The sequence below is a fragment of the Symphalangus syndactylus genome, chromosome 17 (genome assembly GCF_028878055.3).
Source record: "Symphalangus syndactylus isolate Jambi chromosome 17, NHGRI_mSymSyn1-v2.1_pri, whole genome shotgun sequence".
Classification (NCBI taxonomy): Eukaryota; Metazoa; Chordata; class Mammalia; order Primates; family Hylobatidae; genus Symphalangus; species Symphalangus syndactylus.
The window spans coordinates 41,902,608-41,923,252 of NC_072439.2; the positions used below are offsets into that span (position 1 = coordinate 41,902,608).

General features: G+C 35.8%; 1 protein-coding gene across 6 annotated transcripts in view; it reads left to right on the plus strand.

Annotated features, from left to right (window-relative positions):
• Window positions 1–20,645, plus strand: part of CNTN1 (contactin 1) — a 391,570-nt gene that overhangs the window by 214,772 nt on the left and 156,153 nt on the right. For all 6 annotated transcript variants that reach the window (XM_063620146.1, XM_063620145.1, XM_055250616.2 and 3 more), the window contains 3 exons: window positions 8,035–8,171; window positions 9,725–9,757; window positions 18,276–18,408. In XM_063620146.1, the coding sequence (XP_063476216.1) occupies window positions 8,111–8,171; window positions 9,725–9,757; window positions 18,276–18,408 (227 nt within the window). In that variant the 5' untranslated portion in view covers window positions 8,035–8,110. The remainder of the gene's footprint in view (window positions 1–8,034; window positions 8,172–9,724; window positions 9,758–18,275; window positions 18,409–20,645) is intronic.

Genomic DNA, 20,645 nt, shown 5'->3' on the forward strand with positions numbered 1-20,645 from the left:
AAAAATAGGAAGGCCCACGCAGATTTTTGTCCTACATTTTGGAAGTGTGTGTGTGTGTGGTTAGGTGCCTTGTAAAGTTAGAGAAAATGCAGAAAAGCCCTGCTGATTCCAAACTATCTTGCCCATGGAACTGATAAGGTACCAACTCCACACAGTTATTTTGCTTAGAATTACAAAATTTGACATGCTAATGGAAAATGGAGATAGTAATAATGAACAAATCAAGTGATATTATTTCTTGCTTATCAGCAATCCTGAGAATTACTGATTCAATCAATGAACAAAAGAGGCGCAAGATTTAGAACTCACAAATGTATTGATGAGATTCCACTCAACCTCTTTCCCGTCAGTATATTAATAAGAATCAGTTTATTACTCAAGGGCAAAGCTATATTTTAGATTTGGCAAATAATTGCTGCTTAAAATATTAAATGAATATTAAAGGAAAGATCAAACATGGTAGATAGGTTTTAGTAGGAGTTGCAAAGGATGAGGGGATGTGAAACTGACAACCGCTCTGTTGTCGATGATTTACATGAAGAATCTGTGTAGAAGAGATTGAAGGGAGCCAGGCAATGAATGGGAGTACTGAAGGTGACAGAGTAACCTCAGATACATAAATGCAGTAGGAAGTAACAAGCATATCTGCTTAAAATCTTATAAGCCACTAACTGGTACATTTGCGTATCTGATCCTGACCAAATCTCTCACATTTCTAGAGCTGTACTGAGTTAATAGGGATCATGTAGATTGCCCAAAGATGCATAGCTAGTAATACAGCCAGGGTTTGAATCCTTTTATTCTAGACGCATTTAAATTCCCTATGTTTTATTAGTTTTTTAAAAAGATATTTAAAATCTATTCTTGATCTAGATCATAAAAAGGATTTTTTTTATTCAAAAATTAGCATATTTTTCATAACACTAAGTCAGTGTTTCCCAAAATGTGGTCCAGGGTCCACTTAACACCACTGGGGTGCACTTGTTAATTAGACAGATTCCTGAGTAAATTGCAAGATAATAAGAATTTCTGTGGAAATAGCTCAAGCATCTGATTTTAATCAAGTTTCCTAAGTAATTTGTAGGCATACTAAAGTTCAAGAATTATTGTAGTAAGTGTGCCAAGTGAAGGTTGGAATGTTTGACACTCTGGGGATGTTACATATCATGAGATGTTTTAGAATATGTTGTGTTGCTCCTCTTTCATATATACGGCACACACATTCAAGTGACAGGCTGTTTGAGGGGCTAAGGCTGTTGCCATCTGAAGACCAATGCAGCTCTACCTGCTCATTGAATAACATATTTTATTCTGACAATGGAAGGATAGTTCGTAATCATTTGCAGAAAAGGGGGTATTCTCCTTGCGTGTGTACTGTATTCCTTGGCTTAGAACAATATGGTCTTCAGAAATTTTTATGAAATGTATTTGACCACCGCAACAAGCTGTTTAAACATCGTTAATGACTTTGTAGAATATGGTTAGACTTTTGTTTATAGAGTGTAAAGAAATCAGCGTGAGGCTAATCTAAAACATACCATTAGTCAGTTAAAGGGAGTTTCATCACCTATATTTAAGTTGTATTTAGTAATCCAAAAATTAACTGGAGAGAGATAATATTTATATGAAAGTGCTTAGTTGACTTTGCATTTAATTGTATAGTATCCCCTTTTAAAGGGGTAGCAATTTTAAAATTCAAAACTAGTTTTATTTCCAGAAAATTTCATGTATTAATTTCACGCATTTCACTTTTATGTACAGATGTTGCAAAGCTTTACATCCACACACACATATCCATATACATGCATTACCTAAACCTCACAATAATACTCTTAGTAGGAACTTGGATCTTCATTTTAAAGACTGACACCTCAGAAGATTAAGGCACTTGAGCAGCAGAGGCAGAATTTCAGATCGAGTCTGAGAGGAAATTGTCCCTCAGTTTTGAATTGTAGAGTAGGAGATATTGGTGTCTTTTTGCCTTGAATAATATGTGTTTAACTTGAATAAGCTTCTGATAATCTCTTGGAAATAGAACTTTGTAGTGAATGTTGTTCAACATCAAATTTTAGGTTAAATATTTTTTTAAAAATGAACTTTCATGAGGTTGAAATAGAGGTACAATTTATGGATAAAGGCACATTTATTTTTGTGCCTGATGTGCCAAAATTTTTTTTTGTAAAAGTGATATGATCATTTGCTGATATATATGAATATTTCTTCAATATTCCTGCGATGTTATCTGTCAATGTAAATGATTGTCTAATCATCAGTGCAATGAAAAACTAGTTTCATTTGTCGTGATGGAACACACTTTCATTACATAGCAGTACTAAATTCTTTGTAAATAATAGTTGCTACTGTATTGTTGAAGCATTTTATAATAATTTATTTGGACTATACGGCACCAGAATAAAACATGACAAGAGCTAGACGGAGGTCTGTCCAGCAGAAAAATGCATATCTAGATATAGGACAGATTTCTCAAATGAGAAAACCCTAGTGTTGTCTAAAGGAAAGAGGAAGAGGGCAGAAGAATGACAAGTAGAGGAAGAGAGAAGGAGAAAGAAAGACAAAGATGTTTCATACTGCCTTGCCTTACTGTACTGAGAAGTGTTGTTGTTTTAAAATATGTGTAAGAGATTTAGTAAAGGATGCTGGAGAACAGAAGGTGAATTCTCCTGGAAATTAACAGAGTGCCAGTCCATGTCAGGGATCCATCAGTCATGGAGACCCACAGAGCTGTGTGAGGTTGTGAGATGCAGCAGCAGCAGTACCTGGCATACGGCCTGGCTGGTGTACAAGAGGTCACAGGGCTCTGAAGGCTGACACGTTCAGGGAGCTGGTCAGCACAGCATGGCCTCAGAACAGGAATGCACACCCAGTTCCTGCTTCTGGTCCTTCTGTTATTTCAGTTGTTGCGAAGAAACAAGTCTGCTCTTGTGACTGACACATGTTTGTCAGAGTTTTTTTTGCCTCTGTCACTTCATTTTTTGTAACACTTTCAGGTCCATGGAGGTCAGGGGGCTAGCTGGGAATTATTAAGTGGTGTGGCCTCAAGAGAAAAGTAATAAGGGCAGTTTCTTCCACATTAGCAGGAACGGGCTCAGCTTGCTGCCTTCTCTACTGTGCTGCTGAAGGACGTGATCAGAGGAGTCACAAATGATGGGATAACTGGTAACACAATAGAACAGATCACCAGCAGAAAAACAAATGTGTGAACAACATATGAAAGATACTTTTATACCTGAATGGCAAGAAATCCGTATCATAAAATAAATTACATGCTGCTGGGGGATGTCTCACTGTCCTACTGAAAGACAAAACATTTCGAAGTGAAGGAAAAGATAGCATGGAATAACACAGAGAGTCTCAAAATAATGAAAAGAACTTTTCATTCTGATTAGAGTGTACATATTCAGAACTGGAAAACAGAGACTTCCAGTAACGCCCAATAAACCACATATTTCAAAATGCTTTTAAATATTGATACTTTAAATATCCTTTTCTGGAGTATATTTATAAACTACAGGACTCCCTAACAAGGATCAAAGCCCCAGCAAGAGACATTTTCTTTCCTTCTTTCTTTCTCATCTCTTCTCTTCTTTTTGAGATGGAGTCTCGCTCTGTCTCCCAGGCTGGATTGCAGTGGCGCAATCTCGGCTCACTGCAAGCTCCGCCTCCCGGGTTCGCGCCATTCTCCTGCCTCAGCCTCCCGAGTAGCTGGGACTACAGGCAACTGCTACCATGCCCAGCTAATTTTTTGTATTTTTAGTGGAGATGAGGTTTCACCGTGTTTTCCAGGATGGTCTCCATCTCCTGACCTCGTGATCCGCCCGCCTCGGCCTCCCAAAGTGCTGGATTACAGGCGTGAGCCACCCCGCCCGGCCCTCTTCTCTTTTTCCTTCTCCTTCTTTTTTTCCTTCCTTCCTTCCTTCCTTCCTTTCCTTCCTTCCTTCCTTCCTTCCTTCCTTCCTTCCTTCCTTCCTTCCTTCCTTCCTTCCTTTCCTTTCCTTTCCTTTCCTTCCTTCCTTCCTTCCTTCCTTCCTTCCTTCCTTCCCTCCCTCCCTCCCTCCCTCCCTCCTTCCCTCCTTCCTCCCTCCCTCTCTCTTTCATTCTTTCTTTTTTTTCTTTCTTCCTTTCTCAGAGTTTCACTCTGTCACCCAGGCTGGAGTACAGTGGCACGATCTCCACTCACTGCAACCTCCGGCTCCTGGGTTCAAGCAATTCTCCTGCCTCAGCCTCCCAAGTAGCTGGGATTACAGGTGCGTGCCACCACGCTCAGCTAATTTTTTTGTATTTTTACTAGAGATGGGGTTCCATTATGTTGGCCAGGCTGATCTCAAACTCCTGACCTCTGGTGATCCACCCGCCTCGGCCTCCCAAATTGTTGGGATTACAGGTGTGAGCCACTGGACCCAGCACCTATTCTTATTTTAGGAAATTAAAGTTCATTTTGGATTGGATTATAGTTATGTACATGGTCCATTCATTTCACCATTTATTCAGTAACTCCATATCGAGTGACTTATGTGTGTCAGGCATTAGTGCCACAACAATGAACAAGATATGTATCCCCTGCCCTGGTTGGTTTATGGCCTAATGGAATAATAAATGGTTACTGAATACTTTCAGTCAACATTTTGCATGCACAACTTTATGCAAACCTTGCAATAGTGCTATGAATTTGATACTCTTTCTATATTAAAAGGTGAAGGCAATTAGGCTCAGAGGTTGAGTAACTTGTCCAAAGTTGCAAGCTAAAGAATGGTTGAGGCAAAATTCGGCAAGATCTGGCTAACTTCCCCTGTACACATTTATGCATTTTGGCGCATGTTCCCATATACTGTGGTCATTATTGAGAAGGAACTGTTAAATTACATTCTAGCCCTAGAAAAGTTGTCTGTATTTTATTTTCAATTTACTGAGATCTCTTGCTCTATGTGGACACAACTAATCTTTTTTTAGGCCTATTCCACTTCTTTTCCAGATTATCTATACAGTTCGTGGGTAAATAGACCAAAATATCACTGATGTACTCTATAATGAAAAATAAGCAAACTTTCAAAGAAATTGCTCTTAATTCTTCACCTTTATTTATCTGTTTCTTTTTCTCTCTGGTCAGTGCTGCTTTCTTGCTCCTCAGTACCAACACTGCAGTAGCATCTCTTGCTCTTAAATGTGAATATCTCTGGGAAACGTTTAGAATTCTCAAATTATAAGTTTATTATTACACAAATTTGGATTTCACTCTGTCACCCAGGCTGGAGTACAGTTAGGATTACACAAATTAGGATTTGTGTAATAATAATAAAATTAAAAATAAAAATAATAATATGTCATCTAAGTTCGTCTTTACAAAGTCAATTGCTTGATTGGCATTAAAGCTTTGGCATTTTTATGTGTTTGCTTTTTCTAACTTTCTCTTCATTAAAAGAACTTGCCTTATTTTGTATGTGTAACTCAATGAGAAAAATTAGAAACTATCAGGACAAAAAATGATCAAATTCACATTTTTGTGACAAAGTTTAGATAGGCATAACCAGTGTGAACACATTTCAAAAATTTTCACTTAGGTCTATATGTAGGTAACGATGTCATGCACAATCAAAATAAAAAGCTAAAAATCTTTCCACAGATCATGTACTTGATTTTCCTGTCCTCTAAAAGAATTGTTGGTCGGGTGCGGTGGCTCACGCCTGTAATCCCAGCACTTTGGGAGGCCGAGGCAGGCGGATCACGAGGTCAGGAGATCGAGACCATCCTAACACAGTGAAACCCCGTCTCTACACTAAAAATACAAAAAATTAGCCAGGCGTGGTGGGGGGTGCCTGTAGTCCCAGCTACTCGGGAGGCTGAGGCAGGAGAATGGCATGAACCTGGGAGGTGGAGCTTGCAGTGAGCCGAGATTGCTCCATCTCAAAAGAAAAAAAAAATTGTTTTTCATTCTTCACCTCTATTAAACTATTTATTTTCCTCTCTGCCCAATTCTGCCTAGGAAAATAAATTAATAAAAATTTAAAATTTCAGACATATATATTAAAAAGGAAAAATATGTTTATCCTGGCCTGTATATTACCATGGTCCAGGTAAAAATCTTGTCCAGCCTCTGCCAAATGCTAGGATTCTTGCAAATCAGGGAGTATATGTGTTCTCAAAATCCATTAAAAATAAATAGACTCCAATATTTTTCTTTGACATAACAGTATGATGCAAGCAATCAGTAGGATTTTAATGTTGCTGTTTTAAATATGTTCAACTATATTTATATGTTAACACTACAACATGTGTTTTCCTTTTAGAATTGTTTTTCATGGTCTATCTTTTTATTTTATTTATTTATTTATTTATTTATTTATTTATTTATTTATTTTTGAGATGGAGTTTTGCTCTTGTTGCCCAAGCTGGAGTGCCGTGGTGTGACGATCTCGGCTCACTGCAACCTCCGCCTACCGGGTTCAAGTGATTCTCCTGCCTCAGCCTCCCGAGTAGCTGGGATACAGGCATGCGCCACTAAGCCAGGCTAATTTTGTATTTTTAGTAGAGATGGGGGTTTCACCATGTTGGTCAGGCTGGTCTCGAACTCCTGACCTCAGGTGATCTACCTGCTTCAGCCTCCCAAAGGGCTGGGATTACAGGTGTGAGCCACTGTGCCCAGCCCATGCTCTATCTTAATTTATGTTTTCATTCAATTCTATGTCATGAGATTTCAGTTATGCTATTATATATTCTTTAAAACAATGATTTAATGTCTTTTCAAGATGAAACTCCTATTGTGTCATTATTGATGAGTGCTCTAATGCCCTAGGCCATATCATTCTTAAGGTGATCCAGTAAGCAGTGATTGAGGCAGGAAGTCACCAAATGACTCAAATCTAAGAATGCAACACTCCTGTATAATGCCCTGCCTACCGCAGGAAGGCCCATTCCCACCGTGCTGTGTTTACCATGGTTTCAGTGAAAATGATTAACACTTTTTCATGTTTAATAGCATACAGGTCCACACAACTATGTCATTGCACTGGCTTGTTCACATATCTTTGTACTCTTTTTCTATGAACTTCTTAAGAGCAAGCAAACTGTGTCTTTCTTTTTTGAGTCTTTGTAGCTACATGCTTAGTCACAGTGGTGGATTTTACCACAGAGATGATGAAACTTAAGTTGCAGGGCCCTTACCTGCATAAGGCTATTCCAGGGTCCTGGGTGAAACCTTAGCAGTGTAATCACATGGTCATACATTATTGCAAAATTTTTAAAAGCCAGATATTTTAATTAGACTGCTACATGGTTTTGTAGTTTCGTTTATATTAGTAATTTTATTTTCTTCTTGTCCTGAAAGAAGGCTCTCCGAATGGACAATTTTGGCCCCACAAAACCTTGATTGCCCCCTGTTGACATGCAAGGAACACTTATTTGCTTTGTGGTTGAATAAGTGAAAGAAGTAAAAGGGATGAGGAGGAATCAATATTTCATTAATTAATATATTTTAACATTTAAAATTAGCAAGTCTGGCAAAAATTTTCCTTAAGCCACTAACAGAAAATGCTAACATCATCACCCTTGTGTAATGTCTTGTGAGTTTACAAGCTCTTATACAAATGTAACTTCAATTGAATCTTTGAACCAGGCCTTCCGTTAAATGTAACCTTCAATTAAAGTGAATGATATCAAAATGTTTACAACTGTGCTATTTGTAGAAAAAAATTATTATACTCAATGTTTACAGAGGAAAAGAAACCTAAACGCATGATTGAGTGACGCTCGTGATTGCATTGTGTCAATACTAGGATGGCAGCTGAAGCCTTCTGATACTGACTCTACCCTTGGCATTACACGGTGTTTACAAATATATTTAAATAAATGAAAACTTATTCTACAAACAAAAAGCATAAAATCACATAGGTTAATAATGTTCTCCTCAAATGATGAACATTTCCCATTTCCTTCCCTTTCTTTCTTCTCCTCTCCTCCTCTCCCCTTCCTTCCCCTCTCCTTCCATTTCTTTCCTTCTTCTTGTTTTCTTTCTTGATGCAGGTGTTTAAAATTATCCAACTGCCATAAAGCTAAATTCTTTTTTGGAAAATTGAGCCGAACTTCTACTGAATACAAGATGAAAATGTGGTTGCTGGTCAGTCATCTTGTGATAATATCTATTACTACCTGTCTAGCAGGTAAGAAATATCCTTTGTATATTCTACATATATTATGTCAACATAATTGATATTTGTGTTTATTTTATTAAATGTGTTGTATGAAGTAAAAATTCTTATTTTCTCTTGACATCTGGGTCAGATAAGTAGATAAATATGTATTAAGGGTGACCCTATTTCCTTTATAATTTCAATTAAGATTTCCCAAATCATTGTCAGTCTTGGGTAATAGTGTGCTGGTGAATGTTTAAAATCTAGATCTCTGGGGAGATCCCTGGAGTGTAGCATTTGTCTATTACGGGGACATAAATTCTCCTACCATGGCCACTTTCAACTTGACCATTTAATGTGGAAAGATGTGCAACAGCTCACCCGTCTGTAGTATTTTCACCACCCTGATATAAGTAACCACAATGGCAAAGAGAATATAAAATATAGTAAATAAAAGAGAGAAAGCAATGGGTTTTAAGCATTTGTTCCCTTTGTTCTTAATATAATTTATTCATTTGTAAATTAATACAATTTTTAATACTGGCCATGTTTAACAACTGATTCACAAAATTTCTGAAAATTAATAATCACTTCTTAAGAGTTATAAGTAGATGCAACACACTACTGAATCTTACAACTCTTTTACCAATTTGATCAATATAATTTTAAAAATGATTAAAGTAATCTACAGTGTGTGTAGGGACATAAGACTAATAAAACAGTTTTGAGAGTGAATTCATTTTAGGACAAAGAAATACTATATTTCTGTCTTTCAAAGGCAAGTGTGAAGCATTTGGACCTATTTCCTACAATGAGAGGCACATCATATCTTTATCTGAAAAATTGATATAATTACCCAACTAGTATTGAGCTAGGTCATTATTATGAAAGTATTAGAAAAATTGAATTCTAACAATCAATTTTTCTAATACTTTCATGTTAATGTCCTAACCCAGTAGATACTTGTTGAGTGACTGTTTTGTTCAAGACATAAATGGCCCTCATCCTTTTGTATATAAATCCCCACCGATCACTTTAATGATTAATCTGACGGGCATCATTATTAAGAACATAAAAAATATTATTTTATTTTGGGGAATAATTTTTATTATGCTCACTCCAAAACTCAGAAAAGATCATTTCATTAGTACTTAAGGATTTTAATGACATTGATAAATATATATTTCATAACCAGGGTAATTATGCACACACACCCACATACATATATGTAATTGCATGCATAATATATTTACATATATAATGTAAATATAATAAAGAAAAAAATTGGTAAAGTCATTGTGAAGTCTTATTTTTGTGAATAAAATAAAAACAAAAACTGTCTTATTAGTTCTGAAAATTCATACGAATTCTATAGACTGCAAACTTTGGTGCTGCAACTATCAATGTAAAGATAAGAAATAAATATCTGCACAGATGTGAAGATATTTCAACCTTTATAGTAGGGTAGTAAAGGGCCACTACTCTCATTCCATTGTCTAGCATCTCAGCTATTTAAGTAATGTTTGAAACCACAATTCAAATAATTGCTTCAGGATCAAAATTGTTTTTTCTTTCATTTTTAGAGTTTACATGGTATAGAAGATATGGTCATGGAGGTAAGTTGACCAAAGAGTAAACCTTGTAAACATCTTTTCTCTATTGAATCATATTTTATCTCTGCTTTAAGCTATTAACTCTCTAAACTTTAAGGCAAATGGTTAATGTTAGATCACTATGAAATTTTATAAGGTGGTCTTTCTGAGATTATAAGCAAACTGTTTGTTGAATGAGTGGATATATCATAAACAAATATCTTATCAGAGGATTGTAGCAAATGGAAAATATTCAATGTGGCTGGCGTTTTTTCCTGCATGCTTTGTAACAATGCTATGCCACTAAATTTGGAAGCAATATTTTAAAATTTGTAAGCATTGAACTTATTTTTGAAAGCCTCTTTCTTTGTTGCAAGGGAGATAACTAAAGTTAGTGAACTTGAAATCTTAAGATTCAGTTCAATTAAAAGTCCACAGATACTGCAAAATTTATTGTTTAATAATCCTTCCAGTTTAGAGCCTACTTCAACTACCAAACAGATATTACAGAAATAAAGTCAGCACGGTATACTGGAAAAAATACAGAGTCTAGAGTAAGACCAGCCTGAATTTGCATTTTCAGCTCAGTACTCACCAGATAATCTTATTATCTTGTGTAAATTATATAACTTCTATGAATCTCAACTTTCCAATATGTAAAAATCACAGAATTGTTGTGAGGACTAAAAAATGAATTGCACTGATAACTTCTAGAATAATGACTGGCAAGTAGGTGCTTAATGAGTGTAGCAACACTAGTAACTTATAAAAGCCACTGCATAATGGTAGGAGAATGAAAAATCATGAAGAGTCACTGAACAACCAATGTTAGAACTTGCATGCCAAATCAAGGTTACCCATTGTTATTAGTCAGTTTTCATGCTGCTGATAAAGACATACCCCAGACTGGGAAGAAAAAGAAGTTTAATTGGACATACGGTTCCACATGGCTGGGGAGGCCTCAGAAATATGGAAGGAAGCGAAAGGCACTTTTTTTTTTTTTTTTTTTTTGAGACGGAGTCTCGCTCTGTCGCCCAGGCTGGAGTGCAGTGGCGCGATCTCGGCTCACTGCAGGCTCCGCCTCCCGGGTTCACGCCATTCTCCTGCCTCAGCCTCTCCGAGTAGCTGGGACTACAGGCGCCCGCCACGACGCTCAGCTAATTTTTTGTATTTTCAGTATAGACGGGGTTTCACCGTATTAGCCAGGATGGTCTCAATCTCCTGACCTTGTGATCCGCCTACCTTGGCCTCCCAAAGAGCTAGGATTACAGGCATGAGCCACCGTGCCCGGCTGTAGAAGGCACTTCTTACATGGCAGCAGCAAGAGAAAAATGGGGAAGAAGCAAAAGCGGAAACCCCTGATAAACCCATCAGATCTCGTGAGACTTACTCACTAAGTATTTTTTAAAAATAGCCTATGGCCGCTTTTTCCAATTCCTTGACCCATATTCTCCTTTTAATCTGCTGCAATCAGTGTTTCCCAAGACCAATCAACCAAAACTGCCTCATTCATGTCTCTAATGTCACACATTGTAAGTCCAATGGTCAGCTCTCAGGCTTCCTACTTAACCTGCCGGCAGCAGTGCTGCAGTTCTGCAGTTCCAGGTATCACACACAGACGTAACAATGTCTTATAGGCAAATAGAGCATGCTTATTTTTTTCTTGCATCTATCTGTCTTTAAAAACAAGGAGACCTTTCCCAGAAACCTTGCACTACCTGTCCAGAGTTGGGTCACACATTCACCACCAAGCCCATCATTAGCAAGAGTAGTGGCATCACTCCCTGTCAACCTTCTGAGTCATATGAGGGATGGGTTGATCTTTGAACTAAGCTGAGCTTTGTCATTGAAGGTAAAGGGCAGAAGAGGAGCTGATTAGTCAACCAACAATGTCTGCTGAATTACTCAGGTGAATTGAAATTGAGATTTTTCTCACAAATGAAAAAGTGATATCCAATATGTCATCCAGCATATATAATAGTTTTTAATGATTATTTTACAGCAACATTAGTAGCTAGTGTTCAAATATATGTATTAAAACAAAAACATTTTAAATTTGAAAAACAAAGTACATAAAGATTATAACAAAATCATCAAAACCAACTTCACTCTTCATGTCTTTAAGAATATTTTTCTTAATTTTTTTTAGATTTTGTGAAAGCAATATTGTATTCTATTGAGATAAGAGAGCAAATATGAATAAGTTGCACATAATCAATCTGTAATGTTTAGATATTTAATTAATAACTAAATCATTTGACAGCAAATATTTTAGATGCTTTTTTCCACTTGTGGTCTGCATTTACTTTACTTTCAGAAAGAAAAAAAAACCTGCAGCTATTGTAGGACCAACTTACACCCGGGCTAATCTAAAATGAAAATAAGTATCTTTAATTCCTTTGTAATTCATTGAGAAAAATTATCTTAAGAAAGAAAATAGCAGTATAATATATATTTTGTAAGAATTGGGATATGAAATAATATATAATTTATACTTTGCACATTTAGAGTCACGATATGACTGTATAGTATCCAAAGCTAATATTAAAAAAAAACTATCTTCATTGCTTAGCTTTAGGGAGGGTAGATAGAACATTTCATGTATCTTTACAGTACTTGTACCAAGACTTCCTATATATTTTTTCAACTAGACTCACATCAGTCACTAAGAATTATTTTCAGTACATATTTCTATCTGTAAATATGATTGACATTTTACAGCAGTCAGTGACCTGTCACTATTTTGATCTATGGTCCCACATAGCCCCATTAGTCAAAATAGACTAGAGTTAGACTGAAACAGGCTGAGTTCTGGAAGTAGGCCCACCAGCCCAGTCATGCTATATATTAGGATGTAGTAAGACGTGAGGTAGGTATCAGAAGATGCCCAGCCAGGTGTGTAAAACAGTCTAGATGCTTCAGAGGTGGGTCACAGGACAAGGAAGTAGTTCCTCTAGAGAGATGTGACAGGTTCCACTTGGGCAGGTAAAGCCAAGCAAGGAGAATTTAGTTCACTTAACTTTCATGCTAACCTGACTATAGTCTTTATTCTAATAACTGTATTTCTGCAAGTTTTTGAGACCAACTCCTTACTTTGTATATTTAGTTATGGAAAAGTACTGCAATGTTACCTATTACCCATGACCCTAAAATATTGGGGCACCAGAGTATTTAAAGGCTAAGCCCATCTTCTCTCATCTGCAGGAAATGGTTGGCAGTAGAGATAGGAAGCTGTAATATGTGGAAGAAGGATGCTTTGTGACAATTTAAATATTATCTCATTTAGAGGGTTTCAAGAGTGCTTACACCACTCCCCACCCAATAATCACTGTAATACTGTAAATGTTGTAAAAATTTCCATTTTGGTCTTTTGAAATTTTGATGCCATCACCTTTTTCTAATAGATTTTTCCTAGGACTCTTCTTATAACATGCTTACGTAAAATTGTGTTTACTAACTAACAGATTGAGGTGACATAGAATGGGAAGTGGAGTTTGTCTCAAAAAGTATGTAAAATGAATACAAATATCTCTGAAGCACAAATCATAATTTTACTTTCAATTTCCAGAAATAAAATAGAATAGCAATATTATAGTGGACACTCTCCACATAGTGATAGGTGAAGTAATCCCATTTGAGATTATATAACTGACTAATTATATTAATGGTGAAAGTGAGAATGAAAAAACAGTAGCTTTTTCCTCTCATTTACATTAGTAAATATGACGTAAATATTCATACATTATTTCTATCTTCATCTTTTTGATCACATTTAAGAAATGTACTTATGTCTGTAATAGATTTATGATAATCACATTATCTGGTAGGAAATAAATGTATTTGCATTAAAAGGAGATCAAAATAGTGATATGAAGTGTTAAAGCTTCAATTAGCTTGAGAGGTCATCTATAACTTTGTGCTCCTTTTAAGAAGAATCTATCTAGTAAAAAAAAGGAATGTATTTAAAAAATAATTTTAGTTTTTAAAAACACAATCTCTATCTGTGGTTTGTTTCTTATGCCTTTTAACCTCATAATGCTTCCAAAACATCAAAATTTGTCATCTAAGTGTTTCCATGGCTGTAGAAAAAAATCAATAGATGACAGTATTTCCGGTAGGCTGAGAACATAATGCTTATGTTGGATTATTTACTGGATCCTTTGCTGAGCCTTGTATTGAAATATCCCTGAAAATTCTTTTCCCTGCATCTGAGCACCCTAGTTGAGCTAGTGTGGTCGGAAACTAAGGTACAGCCTGCAAGGGAGACATGAGGATCATATTCAAGAGGTTCATGCTGAACCTGGCAATGCAATACAGATGCTTGTTTTGAGTAGTTTTTCTTTCAAGGGCCCAAACATGTTCCTAAAATAAAATATATACAGTAATTGCTAAACCATCAAACAGAATACATTATGTGATTCAGGCTTGAAAAGTTTAGAAAAGCAAGAAGCATATAGTTATGAACTAAAATCCTTAATAGACAAATGAATGTAACGTGAAGTGTGTCCTATTCTGCTTTTTGTTCTACGAAAGAGCAAAGGGAAATATCTTAACTGCAGTATTCTCTCAATGTGAAAAATAATTTCAGTATTTTCTTGGAGATTCGCTTCTTATTTTAATCCCTGAAAGCTTGCATTGTCTGTTCCTATAAAGCTCAAATATAAGTGGGAGTATTGGGAAATATATACATATAATTTGTGAAAGGCATTATAACTGAGAAGAAAAAGTATCATAAGGCACCAATATTATCCAGTTTGGCCTGTAAAATTCACTCCAAAATTGTATATCCCCTTTGAGGGTTTGCTCATTCCTTATATATAGGAATAACCCTATATACACACACAGTATAACCTTATAGGCATAGCCTCATCATTATTAGTATGTGACATTCTATAATTTTCAATGAAAATTTTCCTTGCTAGCACCTTTTTCTTTTTTAAAAAATACATATTATTAAGATAAAAAAGCTACTTAAAACATATTCTCAGTTTTCTAAAAGCTGACCAACTTTTATCTCAAAAGCATAATATACCTTAAATGAAAGGATACATTATCAAAAGAAATATTTAAGACTACTCATTTCATTAAAATATGAAAATCTACTAACTAATCCTTACATAGAAATATGTTCATGTGCATCTGCCTTTATTGTATTTGAAGGCGCCAAGCAGTACTTTCAATAATCAAAGCAACTCTGAATGACCATAACTCACCTTACTTCAAAGAGATAAAAAAGCTTCTTTCAAGGAAGCAAATGAAATTATAGATTAAATTTAGAATTCTGGACGATGACCCTCCATATAATGACACTTCTAGAAGCCACTTTAGAAGCAGACAGTAGACAGTCCGGGGCTATTTCTACACTGGAAGTACAATTGTGTAACTGGTCTTTATTAATGTAAGCCTGTACCTCTTGAGATGAGTTCATATTTTAGGAAGTCATATTTAATCACTACTATATTCTCCATTATTAAATGAGACTGATATTTAGTTTCTAAAAAATCTTTCCAATGTGCTGTTTGTAGAATGCAAGTCGGAGAAGGGTCAAAGGAAAACTCTTAACCCTGAAGACCTGAGATTCTCTTAACGATGTCTTTCACTGAGCAGATCTTTTAAGAAAATCCAACTTAATCCTTTTTTTTTCTTTGATAGATCATGCTTTCGGTGTTGTGTCTAAAAACTTATTGAGGTACCCAAAGTCAGATCAAGGACAGCTAACACCTATGGTGTATCAAATTGTTGCTCCCAACATGACCATCTGAAATTTCTATGCTAGCACTGTTGTAAGAAGTGGAAACTCAAGATCCAATCCAGTGCAGATTAGCGGCCTTATGTTTCAAGTGTATGCATACTTGCAACGCACATTCATTTCTCCTTAAATCTCCTTACATGTGTAGCCTTCTCCATTGGTAATAACATTTACGTCATCACCAGGCTTGTCGCATAAGTATCAAAGTACTTAGAAGATCTTTATGAACTTTACACTCCCCTAAGCGATATTTATTTTTAGTTTTCTAAATATTTATGAACTTAGACTTAAAATAAATTGTTTTAAAATAATTCACACTAAAGTCATTATTTATCAAGGATTATAGTGGGAATAGAAATTATCTTACCTTCAAGAAGAGAATCTAGATATATTGATTTCTCTATTTGTGTTTTTAAGCATTTTTATATGCATTGAGAAGAAACAACAAGATCTTCAAATTGGCAGGTGTTACTAAATTGCTCCAGTCAGAAAACCTGTGCAATTTGGAGAGACTCAAGGAATAGCTTATGAAATTGTCAAACTGAGAAGAAAAATAGCATATGATTTTTATCAGAGATAAGCACAAGGTCATTTCTTTCAGAAATCAGAAAATCCAGACCTTCGATAAAAAAATGAAAGTCTTCAGTAATCAGGATTCAGGATTCATTTCTCATTTTTTCCCTGCTGTGCTGTTACAGCCTGAATAGCCAGAAAATATCAGGCATCATCAGTAAAAGTATTAGAAGTGAAGCAGAAAACATTATATTCATTTATGGCTTTTACAACCTCAAGAAGGATATGGAACTAGAGACAAACCAGAACACAACTTTCAAAATTATTAGCAGAGAGCATCTCTGTGACTACCTCGTATTTATAATCTTCATAATAATTGTGGTAGGCACATGGAGTCCTTAGGACATATACTCATGTTCCTTTCTTTTCTGAATGTACGAGCCCTGTAAAACAAATTGCTTGCCTAAGACAATAACTCGAAAAGTTCATGGCAGGAGCTAAGTCTCAGTTCCTCTCATTCTTCTGATTCTGATCCAGCTATTTCCTATCTGAAATAGGATGGTGGTTATGTAATGTGTCTGAGGTCTATAAACTATTGAATAAAAGTTTCAGCAAATTTCAACCAAGTATGAGGCAGCTCCCTTTGAAACATTTTGGGTTAACTTATTAATTAAATAAATTAATTCTTCATACCAGCGGTGGGGGCGGGGCGGGCGGAACTAACTTGAGGATTTTAGTAACCATCTATATGTACAACAAAAATGTACTGAGTGTCCCAAACAACACAGTGCTAATAGCACCAGAGCTACAAGAGTGAAAACTTGGCTTCTGCTTTTTAGAAACTTCATGATTAGTCGAATATCTTATATACATAAGAAACATAAACTAAATTTTGAAGAGATTGGCAAATTCATGAGAATGTTTTTAAAATTAGCATTTATTCATTGCTGATTATAAGCCAGGTACACTGCCATCTTTCATGAATTGTCTCAAAATAATTCTGATAATAACCTTATCAGGTAGATTTTATTATCCCCATTTTATAAAGAGTGATATTCAGCTTTGGAGAAATTAAATAATTTATCCAAAGGCACACTGATAATGGTACTGAGACAAGATTTAAATGACATAATGAAACTATTTGTTCAAAAGGAAGCTGGAACAGCACTCTCATCTTCAAGTTTAGTGTCAGAGAAGATAAAATGTTTGTGTGCCACTGTCTTTACCTCTCTCTTAAAAAATAACTGGAGGAGTGAATCATGGCTTAGATTGGGCAGAGACATTCCAGTGACCTGTAAGAATATTCGTTCTTTCTAGCCACACAGATGATTATTAATTCATTTGAGGCATATGGCTTTGCACTGTGCTCTGTAAATGCTGCCGCAGTGGTGGCACGTGAATGATTCTCTTCTCCTCATCCTGCTGTGAGGTGTCACTCTTCCCTTCCAGGGAGAATAGACCACCAGGAATAACTGCTTCTCAACACGGCTGTTTGTGATAAATTTTAAACCAGTTGTTCAGATCCAATATCCGTGTAATTTATTGATTGATTGTTCTAGATGGTGCTGAGTGCCAATGCTAGTCACATGTTTAGAAAAAAATCAACAAAAACTGGCTCAGAAAAGAGACTCATTTTCTCAACATCAGGAAGCTCTCCTTCACATTCAGACTCTTGTTCAAAAATCATTAGGCTCATTTTGTTTTCCGGACAACCCAGGAGAATGATGTACACAGATGAAAGACACAGCCACCTGTTCTCAAGCATTTGCAGTCTAGCAGAACAAAAAGTTGTACCAAGAATCATAGCAAGTGTATTAAGTACCACAACCTTTATGGGGAGCTACAGGAACTCAAAAGAAGACCAATAAAAGCCAGGAGAGATGAGAGGTTTTGGCTTCCTGATGGAACTAACTGTGGCTAGGTCACCAAAGGATCACGCAAATTTTGATAGGACAAGAAAAGTAGAATGATGATTCTAGGAAAACCAAAAGCATATGCAAAGGCTCAGGGGCATGAAAGCACAGCTTGTTTGGGGAAGTGGAAAGTAGTTAACTTTTGCAACACATGGTACATTTGGAGAAATGACAGGAATGCACAGAAAATAATTTTAAATGAAGAACCTGATGTTTGGCTCAGTATTATGGAGGCAAATATCTTTGTTTTGAATTAAAATGGAGATTCTGTTTCTGATTTTTTTTCAAGTAATGTTTTTTCAATGTTCTCAAATTTTCTTTGACTTATAAAGCAGCACAATGTAAAACAATTTTATTTTTCTTGTAGTTTCTGAGGAAGACAAAGGATTTGGACCAATTTTTGAAGAGCAGCCAATCAATACCATTTATCCAGAGGAATCACTGGAAGGAAAAGTCTCACTTAACTGTAGGGCACGAGCCAGCCCTTTCCCGGTTTACAAGTAATGTACCTCGCTTGTCTTTTCAGAGTGGAGTGTCAGAGTAATGATCACAGATCAGCATCTGTGAACTTGTACAGATATAATATAGTGCTTTCTGCAAATTCCGTGGACATTAACAAAAATATTGGCATACAAACTATTAAAGAAGTTGTCTAATGCTCAAAGAGCAGATTTTCTTAAATATATGCAAATAATTCTCTTACTATTTTTTGCACAGATAATGCTACTGGCATTTGACATTATCCACTTATAAACTGTATAATGGAAATCATGTTTTTAGGCCTATGAATGGTTATATAAAATTATGCATAATTTAAATATACAGATTTGAGGATAAAATGTTTTTGTTATGTACTGGCCTGGATAACTCATACCTACAGATATGGATAAATTTTCATATTAAGTACATTTAAAGATCTTGCACAAATAACTGTGGAAAGCACCATCTTTTTCAACAGTCTCATATCTGTATTCCACCCAACACAGCAAATTTCTTAAATGTCTCTACCTATAGGAAAATCTATATAAACATACCTCTTACTATTTTTCTGGGTTACATATGTATGCTATCAAAAACAACTTTATAAAAAAGCAACAATGAGTTTTCCTGCTTCAGATGGGTCAGAAAAGTATACTAACAGTTTCTCATCTGATGCAAAGAATGAGATGCAAAAATCAACCAAATGCCAGTGGATTTAAATTTCACCTGTGCAATGGTTCCGTGAAGACAAAACAAGTGACTGATGGAGAAACTGGGGGCTCTAGTGTGTTAATGTCACCTGACTTAATTGAAAGTTGTCACTCAACAAAGTTAATTTTAATATTTTTTCCTGGATACGAAAGTAACTTTCTATTATTATAAAAAGTTCTTATAAAAGAGAATATCCCTTTCCACCCATTTGATTCTAACAGTACTCAGTTTTTTCCTGCCTTTGGCTATAATTACAAAATTATTCTTAAGATAAAATAGGAATTTAGATACAAAATCACCATCCCATTGAAATTATTTTTATTGTTTCCATTTCATGCATGGAAATATGATATAAGTAGATATTTTATAAATTATAAATAACACATTTGTTCTCAAAATATTTGATGGGCTAGACTTATTTCCACCCATCAGCCATATATGATGAGAGCCTGTTTGTCACTGACATGGAATAGTAGAACTAATAGGATCTGTAGAGGAGATCCAGTCCAAGAAAATTTTACAGGAGAGGAAGCTGAATCCTGAATAAGTAAATTTGCTTGCCCAAGAACTAGTAAATCACAGATTCAAGACTGAAACACGGGTTTTATGATTTCCAATGAGGTATGCAATTTTTTCATTATTTATCTATCTGGATAGATTGATAGAATCCTAAAAGCTCTTTCAGTGACACTTATTCTGTGACACTCTGTTGTTAACATTCACACAAGGGACCTTAGCAAATCAGACTCTAGGCTGGAACAGAGGCAATAAAAAGAAAGGGCTGCTCTCAGATAATGTTCTAGAAATAGGAAAAGGCTATGCTTCTCCTTGCTGCCCCCATCCCCCCACCCCACAGGCACAATGGAAAGCAAAGCTTTGCTTTGCCAGTAAGTCAACAACTGCCTCTCTCAGGTTGCACCCAGCACTGAAATTCCCACTTTGAGTTTCGCCTGGTTATCCATACACTAATAGACAGAACTGGAGAAGACAGATAGATGTTTAATCTTGTTATGAAGACAGTCTGCATTTGACAGGAAAAAAAAAAGTGGGGGGAAAGAACAGAAAAAAAATCAGCTCATGATGCAAATAGTTTGATGGAAAAGAACATTTAAAGTTTTTAAAATGTACATAATTTCAGGACAAATTATACTAACCTTGGTAATCATCCAATTTTTCATTCATATAGTAGTTATATATTTGTAGCATGTTCTGTGACAACATGCTATTCATAGCAACATCCTGAGAGGTACAACAGGGTACTTTACTTCTGACTTACAAGCCTTGAGGCTTTCATTATCTTGCCCCCATCCCAAAGAAACAAGCATTACAATAAAAAAGTATCAAAAGGGATTGTAGCAATAGTCTATGTTTCTGAAACTAGACCAGTGAACTTCTTCAAAGACAGAAAAAGGTAATCCTTATATGCTGTCACAAGCACAATCAGATCCATGTGGAGGAAGGTAAGATAATAAACAAAAATTTGGAACCAATATAATGAGGGAGAAATTACAAAAATTGGAGCTGCCCAACAAAGAAACCCACTGTC